General features: G+C 38.9%; 3 protein-coding genes across 5 annotated transcripts in view; 2 read left to right on the plus strand and 1 right to left on the minus strand.

Moving 5' to 3' along the window:
• The window catches only part of creb3l1 (cAMP responsive element binding protein 3-like 1), a 39,309-nt gene extending 32,436 nt beyond the window's left edge, over positions 1-6,873 (plus strand). Inside the window, exons 9-13 of the mRNA XM_077552453.1 lie at positions 1-69; positions 1,982-2,084; positions 2,155-2,302; positions 4,973-5,135; positions 5,232-6,873. Of these exons, the coding sequence (XP_077408579.1) occupies positions 1-69; positions 1,982-2,084; positions 2,155-2,302; positions 4,973-5,135; positions 5,232-5,268 (520 nt within the window). The 3' untranslated portion in view covers positions 5,269-6,873. The remainder of the gene's footprint in view (positions 70-1,981; positions 2,085-2,154; positions 2,303-4,972; positions 5,136-5,231) is intronic.
• Positions 6,775-8,750, minus strand: harbi1 (harbinger transposase derived 1). Of its 2 annotated transcripts, none has more exons than XM_077552464.1 (6): positions 8,685-8,750; positions 8,184-8,349; positions 7,898-8,100; positions 7,532-7,827; positions 7,270-7,445; positions 6,775-7,170 (listed from the first exon to the last, which is right to left on the minus strand). In XM_077552464.1, the coding sequence occupies exons 2-6, from the start codon at positions 8,346-8,348 to the stop codon at positions 6,970-6,972; spliced, it is 1,041 nt and encodes a 346-aa protein (XP_077408590.1). In that variant the 5' UTR covers position 8,349; positions 8,685-8,750; the 3' UTR covers positions 6,775-6,969. The 2 variants fall into 2 exon arrangements, with proteins under 2 accessions (XP_077408590.1, XP_077408599.1); XM_077552473.1 differs by lacking the exon at positions 8,685-8,750 and adding an exon at positions 8,447-8,668.
• A 171-nt stretch (positions 8,751-8,921) lies between these two features.
• Positions 8,922-20,485, plus strand: atg13 (ATG13 autophagy related 13 homolog (S. cerevisiae)). 2 transcript variants are annotated; one of them, XM_077552501.1, is made up of 18 exons: positions 8,922-9,092; positions 9,485-9,565; positions 9,683-9,763; positions 10,673-10,792; positions 11,696-11,742; positions 12,200-12,340; positions 12,434-12,474; positions 12,606-12,702; positions 12,799-12,906; positions 13,134-13,227; positions 16,475-16,573; positions 16,762-16,845; positions 16,917-17,026; positions 17,128-17,254; positions 19,235-19,309; positions 19,387-19,494; positions 19,561-19,692; positions 20,282-20,485. In XM_077552501.1, the coding sequence occupies exons 2-18, from the start codon at positions 9,497-9,499 to the stop codon at positions 20,357-20,359; spliced, it is 1,611 nt and encodes a 536-aa protein (XP_077408627.1). In that variant the 5' UTR covers positions 8,922-9,092; positions 9,485-9,496; the 3' UTR covers positions 20,360-20,485. The 2 variants fall into 2 exon arrangements, with proteins under 2 accessions (XP_077408627.1, XP_077408634.1); XM_077552508.1 differs by lacking the exon at positions 16,475-16,573.
• Positions 20,486-21,196: the final 711 nt, after the last annotated feature.

Below are 21,196 nucleotides of genomic sequence, written 5' to 3' on the forward strand. Positions count from 1 at the left end.
GGTGGAGAACTACACGTCAGAAAACGGTGACCTGTGGCGAAAGGTGGAAAACCTGGAGACAGCCAACAGGTGAGGCCCGCTGCACATGGTCAAATTAAGGACACGCAAAATATGATACTAATAACAAATTGACACGTGAATGCAAAAAAACTGTCACACCTTAACGCTGGTGTGCCTCCTATCCTGCACAACGCTCCTTTTTTATACAAAGTGTAGCGCTCACTGCCTTATTTTGGTTAATTCTCTTTTTGTTGTCTTGTTTCCACTTTGTGTTTCACAGAAGTTTGTTCATACCTCTTTGGTAAGAGACGACTCTGAACGTAAAAACGTCTTTATCCTGATTTCTGTGCTGACGCAAGCCTCGATGTCCTTGTTTTGGGAATTTGGTTCCTATCTCTGTGCCATGCTGGGCGTTTCAGTGTATGGAGGATGTTTCTTTTTACATGTGCATGGCGCACCTGACAATTTCCTGGCTGACAGTAGATTAAACGTAACACCAGCCCAGCTGAAACCACATGTAAATGTTGGTGCAAGTAGTGCAACGCGATTTTCATGAATTTGCTTGGATGTCATGGTATTTAACTTATTTGCTACCAAAAACATATCAATCCATTCTATTTAAGACATATTTATACGTTTTTTATGTTTGTTTTTTTATGCTAGAGAGCATACAGAAAGCTTTGATGCAGCCTCTGACCTGAAGAGGATGCTTAAAGCAATGGTAGTTATTACCCCAAAAAAATGGCCAGCAGATAGCAGCGGAGTATAAGAGATCAACCAGAGCCTTGTGGCAAAAGGCTCTGTCCCCACTGTTTAAAACAGATTTCTTATTGATGATGAAACTTAGCTATATTCTAATGCTAAATGCTGAAAACGGAAATAGATACAAATGAAATGAAATAAAAAAAGAGACTCTAATCTTTCTTTTGGTAGGTTCCATGTTTTTATAGCAATAGAACACAATATTCTGTGGGCCTTGGAAAATCCAGTAAAACAGCCAGGAGCGAAGGGGCTTGCTTCAGTGAAAATGGCTGGGAGTGAATGAGTTTCAGTTCATTGAATGCATTATTATTGTGTGAAGGCTGAAGCTGAAACCTGCTGCAGTCTGTAATTAAAGTTTTCATCGTGGCATGCCAACCCTCCGCATCCAGCCCACCCACATACACAGTCGCTCATAAACAATCACTCGGTAAAATGGTTGAGTTGGCACAAACTGGTCAACGTGAGTCAAAAAACAAGTTTGTTGGTAAGAAATGTATCGTGTTCAAATCAAGATGAAGATCCAGCACGGGATGGGCCTGACTTGCCCTTTTTTGTTTCATCCAACCACATTCACTCAGAGAAAGCCAGTGGGACCTTTTTATACGTGCTGTATATTTTAAGCAGCCATTAATCATTGCTGTTTGACATCAAAGTGTGTGTGTTGTGTGTGTTCTCTCACAAGGGAGTGACAAAGACCGAACGGCTGACTGACTTGCTCACTGTGCCAGTTGAATATCTGACTTGACTACATTTCATTGGGTTCATTTGGTTGCCTGTAGAGCCAGTGGCTGATGTATGAGTAACAGCTCGACTCAAGCGTGCAGATGAGATCTTGTGAGCGATCGTGTCTCCCCTCAGTGTTCACGTTGTGCCATTGCAGTGCATAACCATCAGAACCCTGCTCTCCAGGTCACACAAAACTTATTGTGTACTTCTTCCATTGGTCCAGTCTGACAGTCAAATGTGTCAAAAGAACATTGTTGATTAAATTGAAAACTTTGTATTTCTTTCTTTTAATATAAGGTCAAGTCTTTCCTTTTTTTCTACCTGACTTGATTATTGTAATGCTCTCTTGCCATATGTAACATCTTGATATTTTCATTTTTCTTTTTTTTAGATTAGATTTACATTTGTTGCAATCTCCCCTCAATGCTGCTCTTTTATCGTGTTTGACCGTGGACTAAATAAAGTAGGCGAACTATCCCTTGTGTGTGTGCAGAACACTTCTCCAGCAGCTCCAGAAACTCCAGTCACTTATTTCAGGGAAAGTTGTCCCACGCACTTGTAAAATGGCCTCAACTCAAACAGGGACATGCCTCATGGTAAGTGCGGCTGCTTGTATTCTCCTTCTGTGGATTTTGAATGTACATAAATTGTGTTCTCTCTGTGCAGATGATGGCATTGTGTTTTGTCCTGGTGTTGGGATCCTTTTCTCCGTGCCTCTCCCACCTCTCCTTCGTCACCCATGCGTCTTCTTCCTCCTTACATACGTCTCCCCCTTTGTCTCCCCAGTCAGAGGACCTATACACCACCAGTAAGGGTATGTTGCCTCTCAAGTAATAGTATCTTTCATTTACAACTCACAACAACAATAAACAATAACAGCAACAATAAATGTGGGTTGATAAGTAAGTGTTAAGAGGGCAATATCTGTCTTGACCAATGAGAAGTGCTGGCTGTACTGTCGGCAATAATTTTTTGAGGTGGGAATCTTTGACTGTCTCATGATTCGATTCGGATTTTTGGGTCTGCGATTCAATTCACATTTTTGATTCAGAACGATTTTTGATTCAAAATGATTTGATTGACAATTATTTCTGCTTATATTTATAGCTGTGCAAAGAAGCGTCATGATCTACTCCAGTCTAACTCGCTAATGTTAATTAGCACGCTACTCGCTGCACTTTTATCACTCAAAAGAACGGCTATTCATACAAAACGCTTCAGGAATATATACAGAGAAGCATCTTAACATTACTCACCGGCATATGCTCTTCCTACGCTGCAAAAAAACTACTTTTATTGGCCTAAATTGATCGTGACTTTTTCCTTCTACTCTCTAATGTTGCTACAACTTAACAGTGTATCAGAACACGCAGAACCACACTGCCCCTGAGTGGCCAAATCGTGTACAACATGAACAGCGCTCCCAAATAAAGGCACACAAACCAGGGCAAGAAAATATAAAATAATTGAAATAAAATTGAATTTGAGACATTTAAAATCGATTCTGAATCGTACTAAATGAGAACCGCGATTCTTATCACAATCGATTTTTTGGCACACCTCCAATAATACAATAATAATAAAACAATAATTACTTCTTTTTTTTATAATACCTTATGTGTCCCCCTCATTCCATGTTTTTTTTTCTTTTTTGAATAATAATGAAATGAAAATTGTAAGTAGTAGGAGTAGGGCATGTGTTCAGTAGGACCATCAAAAAATATTCAATAATAAAAATATTTTAAAAAGTACATTTACTGGTCACACATGCGCGGTTAGTTGATACTGTCTTAAATTTTCGGGGGGAAATGCCAACATTTAGGTGCAGTCTGGAGCCATGCAACTGATACTTTAGTTGACCAAATATTCCTGGACGCTAATTTTTACACACACCCCCGATGGTGGTCACGAAACATAAAAAAATGTATTTTATCACATGGCCCATGACGATCTATTACATTCACACCATAGCACGCAAACGACACGGCCGAAAAGTCATTGCTTATTCACAGTCATGGATTCAATAAATAAAATGCACACATATCCAGAATCCTACTCAACACATTCATAATACAAGCGGGAACAAAACAAAGCAAAAAGCAGCGTTTAGAATTGTCAGAATTAAGAGATTTTTGTGCCGTTGTGCTTTTTAAATATGATTTGAATGAATGAGCCATTGTTAACAGCATGCAAAAATGGCATGAACCATCTCAGTCTGTGCCAATTACTAACTCTGATTGACTGCATGAGATAGAAGTTGACTCTTAATAAAGCAAAGCAACGGCAAAGAAAATGGCATTATCTAGAAAATTAAGATCAGCAAAACATTGCTTTTTACTTGGACTTATTCCCACTGCTTGATTATGAATGTGATAAGTGTTGTTCTGGATATGTGTGCACTTAATTTAATAAAACACTGACTGTGAGTGTTAAGATTAGGGATGTTTGATACCACTTTTTTTTTTAGACCGATACTGATACTCAAATTTTCACTACTCACCGATACCGATACCAAGTGCCGATACCATCAGTAGGCCTACTTATGATACATAAAATTTCAACAACAAAAAAACAATGACAGATATTTTTTTTATGACATATATATCCCAACTATAGCATATGTCCTTAAAATTGAATGAAATTAATGGCAATTATATATTTTTCAATTCGCTCATAAAAATCATTTTGCATAGAGCACATAATAAAATTAATTTAAAAAAAATCATGAATAAGATGAAACAAATAATCCAGTGGTCAGAAAAAAAAGTCCCAATCAAAATATGTGCATGTACAACTTATTTTTAAGGAATAGAGTGAAGTGCAAAGAATTCAATTCAATACAATAGGGCTTCAAGTAATTTAGTAATATCTACCGTGTTAGGAATTCCTCAAGCTATTTGGTGTGTAATTAATTGTATATTTTTGAAATGCATGCTTTTATTTTGGAAGGCTGCTCTGTGTAGGAATTAGTATACATAATACCCAAAGGGAAACGAAAAAGCCACATTACAAATATAATGTAGTGCGTATAAGAGCTATAATTAGCGTCTGCAGGCCCCTAACGGCACCATTCTATTTTTAGTACCGCAGCAGATGTTAATGAGGCAATTAAGAGCGCTGCAAGCCTAACGAGGCAATTAAACACGGCGAAGTTACATGAGCTACAAACATGCATGAACCACAGCTATAGGTGATATTACTCACAAAAAGAGTACTTAAAAAAACCTAGTACCCCAAAAAATAAGCATAAACATGTCGAGCTTGAAGTCGCATTCCATGCAGTGAGACACTAATGTTACCTTGTGCGTCTTCAGTTGGTTTTACATGCAAGTGCTAATTTAAAAAAAAAACTAAGCTATGTAATTCACCTTCACAATTTTCAGAAATGAAAGGCTGTATTTTACTACATTTTTTTCCTACACTTATTGATACCGTTCTAGACAACCAAATGACAGTCAGCTGTGTGTGTCTGTGTGTATTGCAGTCCGCTCCCGCAGCTTACTCTTCTTTGATGAAGCGTCTCCAGTGGAGGAAACCCCTGCAACGTTACTAGTGGGGAGGCTGCGGTCACAAAACCACATCCAGACAAGCCGCCACACAGCTGATGTGCACAGGAACCAGACAAGCTGGCCCAAGTCGGACCACAGGTGCGATTATACCTCTCCAAGCTCAAAAGTAGTGCACGCTACAAGTCGCTACACGTTGACCAGCACTTACAATAATGTCTTTTTTTGTCCCCTCAGAGAAACGAAACCAAACGACGGTTCAGGAATTTTCTGACAGACAGCTCGGACCGCGCCCTTCCGACTCCAGCTGATCCTCCCTCAAACTTCACAGCCCCCCTCACCCCCACGGCACATATTATATATATATAGTGTATATATATCAATATGAAGATCTCACATTGTTACATGGAATTAATGACCTCATTCTATGTAAGCACACATTGACCTCCACTGTTGCATTCTACTTCATCATGTGCATCCCACTGGCATCTTTAGTGTTGCCACTAACATGTTTCAAAGTAGACATGCTCGTGTTCTCCTACACAGGAAGTGCCTTCCACTCGGCCCGATATGATAATAGTCAACAATGCCAACTATTGACCACACAAATCGAATGTCTTGATCACAGTTCATCAATTCATTTGTGGCTGTGAAAGCTTTTGTGAGGTCTAACTCGGCAACCAAGAGGGTTCCAACTTGACCTGAATTAATTTTGCAACCCCAAAAATTCTACACTCGTATTTTCCTATTGAAGAGTTCTGACAGGAGAGTGGGAAACATGACAAAATATTTTTATGGAATATAAATGTGTGTGTATATATGTAGTTGCAGCATTAAAAAAATTAGCATATTTAAATTATGCAACAAAAAATATTAAATGTACTATTTTAAAGTTTAGTTTATATATTATTGCCTTGTTTTTTAAAATAATGTTATAAAAGTATAAAAACTACAATAATATTGCTTCATAATATTTTCCTCGCATCAAAAAAGAGCATATTTATTTTATGCAACAAAAAAAAAGCAATGACGTGTTTACTATTGGGATTGTGTAAAGATTTAGATGGTGGTGTGAAGTTCATGTACTGTTCTGTGGGCATCCACCTGGGGTTGTGTCTTTTTGCTGTAATTCTGTCTTGTTTCACGACTATTGCACAAAAATCACCCTTTTTTTTCCCTTTTTCTTCAAATGTGCGCAACAGTAACATCAGGGCAAAAATGACAAACTTTGATCGACTCAAACTTAGCACAAACTGGATTTAAAATATTTTGGAATTTAAGTAAAATAAACGCTTGTGTGTACGTATTTATTGCTGTTTGTAGAAAGTGTGTATATATATCGAACTACAGTCCCAGATGTGAAACACCACTACCATCTTCAAATGAAGTTGAGGTAAAATATATATATATATATATAATAATCTTCACTCAAGTTCTGTTTGTGTAAAAAAAATAATAATAATGATTACAGTATGTAGATTCTTGACCATTGGGATGATCGTTCTCTATATCCATCCATTGTATTTGGTTTGATTGACCCACAAAATTTTGTCACGGTTGCCTCAGCAATGTCAAAGCATTAGTGTACATAAATGATGCGCAGTTGTAAATACGGGTCTCCTTGGTGGATTGCAACATTGCCTGTGGAAACATGTTGAATATGGATGGATGGAGGGTTCGGTCACTTTTTCCAAACCTTGAAAACAATGAAACTAAATTGTTTGGAAAAAGTTGGGTTGCAACTACTTGAGAAAGTAAATCAAGTAATGTTCACAAAGGATTGTTGTTGTTGTACAGTGTATTGCATGTTCGTCCATATATGCCTACAATATTAGTGTAGTCCGTAGAGTAGAAACAAGCAAAATATAAAAAATCTGCATCAGCATCACTGTCTCTTGACTTTCTTTCTTGACAAGTCCACCCTACGTGAGCGCCACTTGCTCTTGAGCAAAGCCCTGCGTAGTTAAGGCACGCATTAGCTGAAGTGTTTGAGGATGAGCTGTTTGCGCAACTCCTCAGCCTGAACATCACGGTGCTCAGGTCTATGCTCCAGAGTTTCAGGTTGCTCTGGTGGGTCCGTCCTTTCCAGAGTCCAGGCATCTAATCCGGACTGCAGGGAGGCGTTGTGGAGAACACAACAAGCTAACACGATGGATGCACTCCTTTCTGGTGAGTACTGCACAGAGCAGATGACAACAGAGGTTTAGTTAGTGAATTGTACATGTCAGAAAAATACTGTGCGTTCACTTTTTCAATGTTACTAGAAGTGAAGCACCTGCAAGTATCCTTTGGTGCCATCTAAACATCTGAATCTAGTCTGGATGGCGCGAAATGTTGTATCCACAATTTCATGCGTAGCCGAGTGAGCAAGATTGTATCCGAACTCTGCAGGGGATTCAGGGCACTCCACCGGGGTCATCAACCACTTCCTTACAGGATAACGGCTGTCACCTAACAAGCAGAAAGTCTTAGGCATCTTTTTCACCATCAATGAACTCATCTTTCAGATATTAAATGGCGATACAAACAATTCTCACCCAGCAAATAGCCCTCCTCAGTTTTCTGCAGTTCTTTATAAAGGGCAGATCTTTCCAGAACATCTACACCTTTGAGCCTACCGGGCCAGTGAGTTTCTGCGCTGAGTAACAAGCCTCGGGCATCACAAACAAGCTGACAGCCGATGGAGTGAAATCCCTTTGTGTTCACATATGATGAGTCTTCACTGTTCGGAGCCTTGATGGCAACCTGAACACAGTCCAGCACTCCAAGAACGCCCGTCAATCCCGCTACCCTATGGAACTCTTGGAAGTTCTCCTCTCGGATCATGGCCTCTCTGCGCAAGAAACACCATTCTTCTTTAGACATCATTGCAGCAAGAAATACATCTTCAATTATTTATTCACCTGTTCAATGTAATGAATTGAGGCACTTTCTCAACCAGAGCTTTGGTCACATTGGAAACACATCTGGACATGGATGCTTGGCTGATTCCAATAGTATCTCCCATTGATGTCTGGAAAGAGCCTGATGTGTAGAAGCCCAACGCGGCCAGTACCTGGACCTCAGGACTGATGGCTCTAGATCTCTGTGTGCGTCTACAGAGGGACTGCAACATAACAGGAACACCAAATACTGTGGTAGCTTTCAGAAAGATCTGATGGTACCCTTGAAAGCGCAAGAGATGTTTACCTCTCTGAGTAACTCTACCAAGTAGAGGATGAACTCTCTGGGGAAGCCAAACTGTGTGAGGAGGAAGGTGTCTGATACAGAGCCTACGTCAAAGCGGTCCAGGGTCTTGTGACCACGGCCATGCAACAGTAGATCACAGTCCAAAACGGCTATTGAGATCGCCATGCTGTGTGTAATAATTAATTAATTAATTAAAACGTCACCCATTGTTTAATTTGACTGTTTATACAAACGTATATAATCTATATATAAATAAACTTTACCGCGTTTCTTAAAGGTCACTTTTTTTTGTCGAATCAGATGTTAACATTAGCTTAACAACCAAATTAATTGAAATCAACGTGCTAACTCAAGACAATACATCTCAAATTAAGTGGTAGCCTACGTGTCAGAGAAAAACAAGCTCACGATAGGTCTACAATACGTACATACAATATCAGACATAATGAAACACAATGCACATGAACGATAAAAGAATGCATTTTTGTTTTCGCTATTTACCTTCTCCGCCAAACAACTACGTCTACCAAGAAAAAGTGTCTGACCGCACTGGTTCTTAGATTCGGCAAAAAACAACAACAACAACTATGCTTTGTATATATCACTTTTAAAGGTATAATAAGGCTTCACTTATGTCTAGAACGTCATAGATTAAAACAGCCAAACTATTCTTTCTAGTTTTATTTTTTATATACTTTCACACAAATTTCGCGAAAGTGCCATTGTGAAAGCGTTGCTATCTAAACACGTCGACATGGGGAAGATAAACAGAAATATTGCACAGCCGCTGTTGAGATTATTTACATCAGAATTGGTCTTATTCGTGATTCTGGAAAACTGAATCGAAGGTCCTATTTATTGAACTGATCTGTACGTCACCAAAGCCGCGTTGCTAAAGGAAAAGCTCATGTAGGTTTGCTTTTTGTGGTAGAGTTAAAGTGCGCGATGCCCAGCTAGCCTGTTGGCCAGCCTAGCATTAGCCTTGTACTAATGATTAATCAGTTCCTTTGATGGAGAACATATTTACTACATTTACAACATGATATAGTGTACGTTGCAAAGTGCCCTTCAATTGATTAAATTTTCGATTCATTTCTATACAGTTGATAAATTGGCATCGTAATAACGACGCAGAGGCCGCATTGGCTTGACCTATACGTATTTGTTGCTGTTTGGTTTTTAAGCTACAGTTCCACATGTTCCTTCAGGACACTACTGTAGTATTAACGTGGTGATGTTTGCTACTTGTCGTTATTTATGCTTTTTAGACAGCTTCAATATATGCTCATGTTCGATTGCAGGGTCGTAACAACATGGACAGTGACCTGAATCCCCAGGATAAAAAAGACTTGGATAAGTTTGTTAAGTTCTTTGCCTTAAAGGTGAGAAGATGGTTGATAATATATTATAATGACATTTTTCTTTGTAACAAAAAAGAAATTGTGCATTTCATGATTATGTTCAACAACAGTTTTAATGTATTGTTGATGTATTTGTAGACTGTTCAGGTGATAGTCCAGGCTCGCCTTGGTGAGAAGATATGTACTCGCTCGTCTTCATCCCCAACTGGCTCTGATTGGGTAACTAAAATTTTTGGTTATTTTTAAATTGCACATATGTAAAGTTTTTATCTTATGTACAAGTCTCTGGTGTGCAGGAATGTAAAAAGTTGCATTGAAATATTGGAGCGGAGCAAGCTCTGCCCCCAACAGCACAAGAGGATCATGTAACCTCAGCTATAAAACTTAGGTTTAAGTTTTTCTTTTTATCTTAAAAAGTCAGAATCCTGTGTCACATTGTAGACAAAGGTGAAACTGTCAAACGAATTGCGTTGCTCTGTTTTTGCGACATGTGCAATGACAAAAAAAAATACCATTCCATATGTATTTATTATACAGTGGCAATGTTTTTTTTTTTTTTAAACAATTCTTTTGAACTAATCTTTGTAACTGATTCTAATTATTCAGTACACTCAAAACACTGCCCACTACGCCCTGCATGCTCGTAGTTCGAACAGATATATTTTTTTAATAAAAATAATAATTGTGTTGGGTTTTTGGGAGAGCCACCCCTATTTTTCATAGAAATCTATTAGCAGTTTATCTGTGCATTTTTGTTTTGTTTGATGTTTCTTTTGCCCACAATGCTATAATTATATAACCTCATCACTCATTTGTGGGCTGGCCCAGTCCCAAACCCCCACATATAGCAGCGGTCCACACAAGTAGCCACTTGCTAGCTCCACCATATGTAAACTTACATAGAACATTATACAGGCGGGTGGGGTGAGCAGTGGTATCCTTTTTTTATTGAATGTCGGAGACTTATTGAGATGCCTGAAAATTACTCAAATTGTAAACAAAAAAGAAAACTATTTTAAAAGTGATTGTTTTGTTGAGTTCAACTAAAAGTTGGTTTGGATTGCTTGTCTTTCATTTCATTCATTTTAAGTGTAAGTGTAATTTCTTTTGAATTTTTTTATTTTGCAGTTTAATGTAGCAATCAAAGACATCCCAGAAGTGACCCATGAAGCCAAGAAAATTTTGGCTGGACAACTTCCAGGCGTCGGACACTCAATGTGCGTGGAGATCTCCCTCAAGACTTCAGAGGTAAAACCCTCATTTCTAAAGTGCGTTCATTTAAAGTTAAAGAGTCAGTCATGTAGCTATTTTTTATGCAACTTTTTATGCACCCTTACTATTCTGACTCACTCGCTAAAAATACCCAACCACATAGAACCAAAAAAATACACAATGTCCAAAAGTTCTATTGGTTGAATATGTGAGAAATTGATACAAATATAGCAAGAAATGCAGCACAATTAAAAATTGTGCAATATCACAGATCATCCCTGAGACCTTTGACACTCCCCATTCGTGTATAGTAACTTCTATGTATGATTTTACAGCCCTATATACAATTCCAATAGTATAACTTATTTATTGCTTCTTGGTGTAAAGACAGTGAACAAATTCATCTTGAGGCCAGCAGCCAGCCAGAGGACTTATAAGAGAATTGGTATACTGTAGGTTTAGTGTAGGTACAGTCATTTCTGGATTACAAGCCGCTAGTTTTTTCACATGCATTCGACCCTGCGGTTAATACAAAGGTGCGGCTTATCTAGCAGATCACAATGGGGTGCACTATAAAAGAAGCGCAAGAGCGTCAGGCAGAGCAAAACAAACCAAGCAAGCCCAAATACAGAACGAGAGTGAGACAATTTGCGCCTTCATTATGGAAAAGAAAGTAGCATGAACCCAGTGCGGTAACATTAAAACACCTGTGGCCTACAGTCGGGTGCGGCTTATATGCGTAACAAACTCGAGTATTTCCCAACTTTAGCTATCACGGCTTATAGTCATGTGCGCCTTGTAGTCCAGAAATTACTGTAGGTTAATGGAGACATCAAACTTGTGAATCCTGATTCAGGGCAAAAATTAAAAACATTTAACTGATGCTATTCAAGAGCGGAACTGCTCTACTGGACAATCATCTGCCTCTCTTTCATCCAGGGGGACTCAATGGAGTTAGAGACTTGGTGCCTGGAGATGAATGAAAAGTAAGCTATTGTTTTTTCTTACAAATGTAGATAATAAAAAAAAGAAATGAAATGAAATACAGTATTTTGAACTTATTCCACGCCCCCCACTAATGTGTGATGCTCAAACATGGTAATTCATAATGGCATGCTAGGATGGAAGTACACAGTCGTGATAAATAGAACGCATATCACCAGTTAGGAGGCGACCAGCAGCATTTTACACCAACTGAAGACACTGACGGGGGTGTTGGCTGACTCCAAAATAGAGTGTGCTACAGTAATCCAGCCGATATGTAACAAAGGCATTGGTTACTGTTTCTAGGTGCTGTTGAGAAAGGAGGGGCTTGAAATTGGCCATCTGCTCATAGGGCCATTAAGGCCAATTCTCAATCGTTATTGGACGCTTGGACCTGAAATTTGAATGTAGCCATAAAATGTAGAAACATGACGAGTCAACATGTTTTTTCTTCTGTAGGTGTGATAAGGACATAAAAGTGTCGTATACTGTGTACGACCGCCTGTCTGTCCTTCTGAAATCTCTGCTGGCCATCACTAGAGTAACGCCTGCCTACAAATTGTCCAGAAAACAGGGACATGACTATGTGATATTATACAGGTGTGTTACCTCGCTTTCCTCATCACTTTTCACCCAACGTTCTGTCTGCTCATTGTTTGTGCCTTTTTTTTTCTCTCTTTTTTTTTGGTCAAGGGTCTATTTTGGAGACGTTCAGATGAGGGGATTAGGAGAAGGTAGTTATTATTCAGTTGAAGGTGGTAACAATCCCCTCTCCCACCATAAGACAAATAATATGCATGGTTTTTCTTACTGTCCAAAACTTCAATAGCTTACACAATCAAGACATTACTTTTTTTTTTTTAAGGTTTCCAGACGGTGCGTATTGGTGTTGTGGGTACACCTATTGGCACTATCACACTTTCTTGTGCCTATCGCACCAACCTGGCTTTAATGTCCAGCAGGTAGGTAACATCTGCTGTGCCTTGTGACACTTCATACTGTAGCTGTCTCCACAGTGAATGGGTTGCCTTTTGAACAAATGCATCTTGGTCGTGCAGACAGTTTGAGCGGTCTGCACCCATCATGGGGATCATTGTGGACCACTTTGTGGATCCTCCCTGTGGCAGCCAGCGACCTGTAAACATGGGTCAGCCCTGCAACTACAGGTACCCAAAGCACAAGTCAAACCATGGCACATATTTTACATTAAAAAAAAATTCATAGCACACCACCAACAAAAAATGCCAGAAAAAGTATATACACAGAGTATAATGAAATAATGTTTATGTCTCAATTTCCTCACAAAGACTACTACTTAGTGTAAAATATAGACCTGTTTATTTGAACATAAAGCTGATACGAGAATTGAAGAAAAATGATAATTATCCCACAGAGCACCGGATGATGATGATGAAGAAGCATTTGCAGGGGTTCAGGATTCACAGGAGGTTTGCACTACTTCCTTCTCCACTTCCCCGCCCTCTCAGGTAAGGTGACACGCCCCCTTTTCGCTTAGCGTAAAGCACAGTATAAAGAGACTATAAACTGCAACGTTCTCCTCCAGCTTTAACCGCTGCTGCTTATTTTCAAGACTTCCCTGATTCAACAAGCACCGCGTTCTCATCTGTTCTACTCATCACAATTGTGTTCCACGTTGCTCGCACATTGAAGCAATTGGATCCATTTTTAGATCCTAACATAAATCCGCAAGATCAGTGCTAACATACAGCTGGAGATACCATAGACGGGATACCGGACATTAGAATCGCTACTGCAGTCTTTCAGTAACACATACAAATAGGACATCCAACAGTACTCACAGACAGTTGAGGGTTAATATTAGATTGTGACAGTATGATAACTGTCAGCAAAAATAAAAACATTATATATAAGTCGCTGTCCCATCATTTATGTTGTTCTTGGCGTTAACTAGTACCCGCAGGCACCATTATTCATTCATTTTTAGTAGGGATGGGCAAATTCCGATACCAGGTATCGGTATCAGATCGATACCAGGACACATTTTACGGTATCAGAACTCGCGACGGATATCAATACTGCTATCACCCCCCGCTCTTGTGGCCGTTTTTCGGTCAGGAACTAAAGGCAAGGCAGGTTTATTTGTATAGCTTATTTCATACACAAGGCAACGCGATGTGCTTTACACAAGGACAAACAACACCTATAAGCATCGACAAACACAGTAGTTAACAGAGGGGGGGAAAAAAACAAAAGTGGGTTACAAAATGTACTAAAATAACATACATTGACAATGTTAAAACATTATACAGCAAACTTTAAAAACAAATGAACATAATGAAATATAAAATAATAATAATTAAACGGGAAATAACATGATTTTAAACTGTTTAAAATACCTTAATTAAAGATATGTGAAAAAACCAAAGTGTTCAACCCAGATTTAAAAGCTAGATCTCAGAGTCCTGCTGGGTTTTTATTCAATCAGCATTTCTTGAATATGTTCAGGACCTAAACCATTCAGCGATTTATAGACCAGTAGCAGAATTTTGAAATTGATTCTAGAGCTGACTGGGCGCCAATGTAAATAAAGCCTTAAGGACTCGAGTGATAGGTTTTTGATCTCTTTGTTTTGGTCAGAACTTGAACTGCAGCGTTCTAAATGAGCTGCAATTGTCTGATGTTCTTTTGAGAGGGTCCAGTCAGAAGACCGTTGCAGTAATCGAGTCTGCTGGAGATAAAAGCATGGATAAGTTTCTCTTGGTCTGCTTGGAGCATGCAGTCCTTCAGTCTGGATATGTTTTTCAGCTGGTAAAAGGCTGTCTTAGTAATTGATGTGATATGATTGCTGGAAGTCAGGTCTGAGTCTATTAGCACCCCAAGATTTCAAACTTGATTTTTGGTTTCTAAAGACAGTGACTCAAGGTGTTTTCTAACAGCAATCCTCTTTTCTTTACTGCCAAAAACAATGACCTCCATTTTGTTTTGGTGTAGCTAAAGGAAATTTTAGTTGATCCGGTTGTTAATTTGCTTTAGTGAGTGACACAAAATGTTAATTGAACTGCTGTCATTTGGGGACATTGATAAATACAGTTGTGTGTCATCTGCATAACTATGATAGTCAACATTGGCGTTCTGAAGCATTTGACCCAAAGGTCACTTATACAGACTGAACAACAGGGGTCCAAGGACTGACCCTTGAGGGACTCCACATCATGACCATTCGATCAGATTCAAAATTTTCAATGGTCACAAAGTAACTCCTTTCCTCCAAGTAGTTTTGAGATAGGTCTATAATTTGCTAGCAGAGAGACATCCAGTGTTCTCTTTTTTTAGAATGGGCTTGACGCCGGCTACTTTGAGAGATTTAGGAAGCTCACCTGATTGAAGTGTGCAGTTGGTTATTTGCTGTAAATCAATTTGAAACAGATTTCACAATAGTTTTGAAAAAGCCAGAAGGTATAGAGTCAAAACAACTAAAGGCTGAAATGGTTATTTTGCATTCATTGAGCGCCACAGGGGGCTCCGGTAAGAGAGCACATAAGTCTTCAGTTGTACCCAACAATTTAATTAGCCCTGAAGTGCAGACAGAACTTTGTATATTATATAGTATATCGTCATTGACTACTGCACTGCTATGAGATGAATGTGAAACAGGAAACGGAAATACAGAGCAGCCTTCAAAATTAAAAGCATGGATTTCAAAACAAGATATAATTAAACATCACATTAAACAGCTTGAGGAATTCTTAACATGGTAGATACTACTAAATTACCTGAAACACTATTGTATTGAATTGAATTATTTGCACTTCACTGTGTTCCTTTAAAGGAAGTTGTACAACCACATATTTTGATTGGGACTTTTCCCCCCGCTGGCCACTGGATTATTTGTTTTATTTTATATATCTATTTTTTTAAATCCTTTTTATTGTGTGCTCTATGCAAAATGACTTTTATGAGTAAAGTGAAAAAATATAATTGCCATTAATTTCAAGCAATTTTAAGGAAATTTGCTATAATTGGGATGTATAGGTCTTTAAAAAAAATCTGTCATTGTTTTTTGTGTGGAAATTTTATGTATCTTAAGTACTAATGGTATCGGCGAGTACTGAAGATTTGAGTATCGAATATCAATATCGGTCTAAAAAAAGTGTTATCGAACGTCCCTAATTTTTAGTGCCATCCATGCTACTCAACATGGCAGAAATGCACCCATGTTGGAGTTAGCACAGTTGCTTAATCTCACTGGTTTCCTTCCATCCCTTCTCTGGGTATAGTGTGTATAACTGCTCAGCCAAGAAGGATGGGGGTGTGGGGGGGGGGTGTAATCAAATTTTAAAGTCCCCTCAAAAAAGAAAAGTAAAGCTTATTACTGGTGATGGACATTTATATTTTTTATCGAAACCTTGGACCAAGCAAACCTGTGGTAAACTGCCAAACCAGTATTCGGCCCATGCCTACTCACAGTCACAAGTATCTACTCCGTAGGGGTTAAAAAAAAAAAAAGAAAGAAGAAAAAAAGGCCTGCTGGAGCTCAGTTTGCTGACTGTCTACTTTTTGTTAACATCATCAATCAACTCTACCTGTGTGACTGCCACTGTCAGTCGACATCATAGGGGGCAGCACAGTATGTGTAATAAAGCAATGTACTCCAAAGATTTTACAGGCCCCTTTTCTTTACTTCCTTGCTTGTTTTTGATTTCACATTATTTTGTCTTTTTCCTTCCTTCCCGCCATTGGACGGCTTTTCAGTGCATCTGTACGCTGAGTCCTTCTCCTTCTAAGCTGTGTAAGGGCCTTCCTCTGGACAATCCACAGTTTCCGCTGGTTCCCGGTTTTGTCACTCACACTGTGAGTCTCCACTGGCACACCTTTTGCTTTTGTTTGACTGCTTACACTTTTGCTTTTGTTTGACTGCTTACACTTTTGCCCTGTCCATCACTATTGACTAACAACTAACCAACAAGCCCAATTGATCCATACTGATTTTGGACAAGATTATTCATGACATCTGTTCTCCTTTCTGTGTGCAAATGCAGCTGTATGCATCTAGGCTATCGTACCAACCTCCTCTTCTAGCAGGAACTACTGAGCTTTGCCACACTGCTGCCAATCCAAACCAGGTAATAATCGGACTGGTAAATAGAAGATGTGGACAAGTTCAAGACAAACATTGAAATGTTCTGCTCTTCAGACACTGCATGCTGGGAAGGACGACGGGGTTGTGTTGCATCCAGCGCAGCCCTATCACGGTGCTGATGCACATCTGACAGTGGAGCACATGGCCAACACGCCTGGTAACAGGTAATTGTACCTTGACATCATTGCACAAATGAAATGTTCAGATGATGCCGTTCTTTTAGAAGCTGTTTGGTGTTGGCCTCATATGTTTCGTCTTTTCCCAGTGGAGACGACAACATTTTGTCTCACAGCGTGGAGGGCAGGAGGAGTGCTTCTCCCTGCGACCCAGTCGAGTCTCTTAATGCATTCACCAGGAAAGTTGGAGCCTTTGTCAACAAACCCCATACACGAGTACGGTATTTAATAAGTCAAATCACATGATTATTAGGGATGTAACGATGCATCGAAAATCGATTTAATATCGATGTAAACTGCTTAACCCCTTTGGACACATAGATGATTGCAGTGGACATGACATATTTGCGTGTCTCAACCAATAAAAATGCATAATTTGGATGATGTCAACACTTCTGGTTCATGATTGGATCCTAGCTAACCGATCACAAGTTGATTTGCATGATGTTCATGTTAAAAATGCTACATATAAGCTTGGTAAGTTTATAACACGTTACAGCCATACTATCCTGGCATCCACTATATCAAATAAAAACATGATACCCCCCCCCCCCAAAAAAAAAAAAAATCTCCCATGTTTTTCTTATGTGGAAAAAGAGTAAAAATCAGTAAAAATACATAAATAACTTAATATTTGCCCAACAGGAAAAAAATGCGGGGGTGAAGGGGTTAAAATGCACATTGATGTAAAAAAATAAAAGCATCGATTCACAGCGCCATGTTAGCTGTTAAGCCTTTCGCAGTTTTTCATCGTTTTTAGCTGGACCCTTTTTGGGGACGGACACGTTTTGCGGATATCCGGTATTGTTTGGCGTGTCTTTGTAGACGCCAATAAAACCATGGTTATATCTTTGTAAGTAATCAATTTAATGTGTTAAGTTTTGTAAGTGGCTCCTCGTTTACTTACCCTGGGCGTTATTTTATTTTGAAATGGCTTGGTCAGAACCAACAAAAAGCCAAAAAATGGTCAAATAACGCCCAGGGGTTAATAAGGCAATTTATTGTCTGTGTGTTGATTGCCTGTGGCTGTACACTGGGTGAAATATGTATCGCTGATGTAGTGTCTTATTCGTCCAGTAGATGGCATCGTTGGCGCACTTGTTGCAGAGACATCGGTTTAGTCTTTGTCATTTGATTTTATTTATCTCAAACAAGTACAGCAATAAAGACATAATAAAGGAATGAAAAAAAGCACATTATGATGCAAGTTGCAAGTTTGAGAAGGGGCAAAACACAAACCCTCGGCAAAGCTTCTAGAGCTTCTCTATTACAAGTGCTACTACTAAAAGTTCTACTTCTATTACTATTGCTAAAAGTACTACATACATGCGTCTTTCCACCTTGCAAGAGTCAGCAGTCCCATTCAAAATTTCTGCGGGAATTTTTCTAGTTCTTCATACTATCTGTCTCGCTGCACAAAGCTGAGAACATGTTGCGAGGACAAAATATTATCCTTAACCACAAAGCACTGATAAGACAAAAATTTGTTATTTTTCAAGGTTCTTTTTAAATATATAAAGTTAGAAAAAGTTAATGTTTGTAACACGGACAATATGTAGATGTTAAAATTTTAAATAGTTTTTGTTATCCCCCTAAAAATCGATTCAAATCAAAAATCGGGAATCAAATTTAACCGGGCTTGAGTGAATCGTTACATATCTAATTATACATAATGATGCAGTGGATATGAAAGTCAACCACACCTTTGTTCCAATGCCAGGTTTTTGGGATAGTGAAAATGTAAAAAATGTGACCAAAATACATCCTTTCACAACTTTTCTCACCATTCTGACCTATAACCTGTAAAGCGAGGGCATATGGGGGAAAAACTTGGAGTGGAGAAATAAAAGTAACCAACTGAGGTTGTGATTGCGTAAGTGTGCATACCCTCCTGAAACACGGTGGCTTTGTCAAGGTTGAGGAAATTACGAACAGTTCCATCAAACATCTGTGGGGCGATCTGAATAGCATATTTGTAGCATTTTCAATCAAAGTTGTAGAGGTTATAGGTTCCAGTAATAGTGGAAAAGCTTTTTAAATGGATGATCTTGTTCCCTTTTTGTTAAACCTGAAAACAATATGTCAACAGGGTTGTGTAGACTTTTCATGTGTTAAAAAACCTTGACTTTCTTTTCCATACCAATATTTTTCTTTGCATACTATCACCACTCAATACTCCTCCTGTTATGATTTTAGCGATCAGCCACAATGGACCTGCCATTTGCTGCGTTTGCTCCCAGAGGCCTCGATTCTGAGGACAATGATCCGATGGTAAGTGTGGTTGTCGTGGTTTCACTTTGCATTGACTACTGATGATCTCATTGCATGCATGTGTGCGTGTGTGTCAGGTCCATCCTCCAGATTCTCCTTCCCAAATGTCCCCTCTGCAGGCCAGCCTCCACTCCCAGGACTCAGAGGGCTCGGGGCAGCAGGATGACTTTGTCATGGTCGACTTTGTAAGTCATCTCAAGTCTTTTTGAGAAGCACTGCGTTTTCCTCTGACCGATGTTTCATGTTCTCAGCGGCCAGCTTTCTCCAAAGATGACTTGTTGCCGATGGATTTAGGAACGTTCTACAGGGAGTTTCAGAACCCTCCGCAACTGGCCAGCCTCTCGCTTCACATCAGTTCACAGTCCATGGCTGATGATCTCGTAGTATGTTTCTGTTTTTACCATTAGATGGCAAATACGGAGGACCAAAACTGCCAAATTTAAATTACTAAATAAATAGTGAAAATAAAACTGATTAAAATATATATATTTATATCCCTAAGTAAAACAAAGACATACAAAAATAAGATTCAAAAAATAAAAGTCAAAATATGTATACAAAAATGTGTAGAATTAAATGTCAATAAATGAAAACACTCTGGTCTCACATGTATTTTATTTAAGTCAAACCCAAGACATGCTTAACAAACATTTCGACCTGACAGCACGTCTGCAGCATGAAATGAATGTGAGAGCAGTGGGTTTTTATTTGAATGACAGTAAATTATATATTTGTATTTCGGCATTTATTTTTCAATCTGGTTTTTATTTTAATATTAATTTTTACTTGTATTTATTTAGGGACATATTTGTATTTTACTGTTTTTATTTCCATTTATATTTTTTTTCTTTAATTTTTGAATTATAAAAAAATCAAACACTTTTTTTAAATTTATTTTTTAAATTTTGGCAGTTTTGGCCCTCCATAGACAAAAAGTTGTAAGTTGCCACTAACAGCAAGGTATGTGTGCAGGACTCACTGCCAGAGAAACTGGCCATCTACGAGAGAAACATTGACGAGTTTGACGCCTTTGTGGATATGCTCCAATAGAGAACGTCAGTGAGCAAGAAGTTATCAGCTGTTTCGCAAGACCCAACAGTGTCAAAGTTTCTTTTCATCCCCAAGCTTGTACAGAATATTCACTGTAAATTATACAACTTCTGACACTGGCACGCACATGGGTCCTGCTTAAAATATTGATATTGAAACAAAACACTTGATAAATAAGCATCCATGCAGATAAAAGCATGTCCACTTAAATGTACACACGGTGAAAATCGGGTGCAACCTGCTAGAATAACCTTGAGAACGCATTTACCTTCACCCACTAACAAGCTGCTTAAATTGTTCAGTCTTAAGCAGAGGAGACTTTCCACTTCAATCGAGCTCCCATTTCCCAGCTGGTCTGTGGATTTATGTAAAGTGTATCGCCATACAAATTTCCACAGTGGCGTTGTACAGATGAATCAACAAATTCAGCAGCCGCACCCCAAAAGGTAGTTCCAAGCTATCCGTTTTAAATGTCTCAACAAACATCTTAAAAGTAGTTTAGGGATGGGCAACTTGTATGCAAGAGGGGGCCACATAGAACTTCTTAAATCAGGGGCCTCATTTAGAAAACTAGCTACATGAGAACCTGCCTATATAAGTACTCTGAACAAAACCCAAACTTCCCATACGGAGAAAAAAAAAAGCGTTTTATAAAATCATCCGCACTCGTACACAAAAATGTATCTTTATAAATAACGCATGATCCCAAGCGGTGTGTGCAGGACAGTCCATGCCCTTCCCCAGTCACCACCCAAGTCCACCACCCCAACATTTGGCAACGCAAATCAACTTCTTCATGGATTTGCGTATTCATAAGGAGCACGGTTGGCAAAAAAG

Source organism: Vanacampus margaritifer, chromosome 1 (genome assembly GCF_051991255.1).
Source record: "Vanacampus margaritifer isolate UIUO_Vmar chromosome 1, RoL_Vmar_1.0, whole genome shotgun sequence".
NCBI classification, from domain to species: domain Eukaryota; kingdom Metazoa; phylum Chordata; class Actinopteri; order Syngnathiformes; family Syngnathidae; genus Vanacampus; species Vanacampus margaritifer.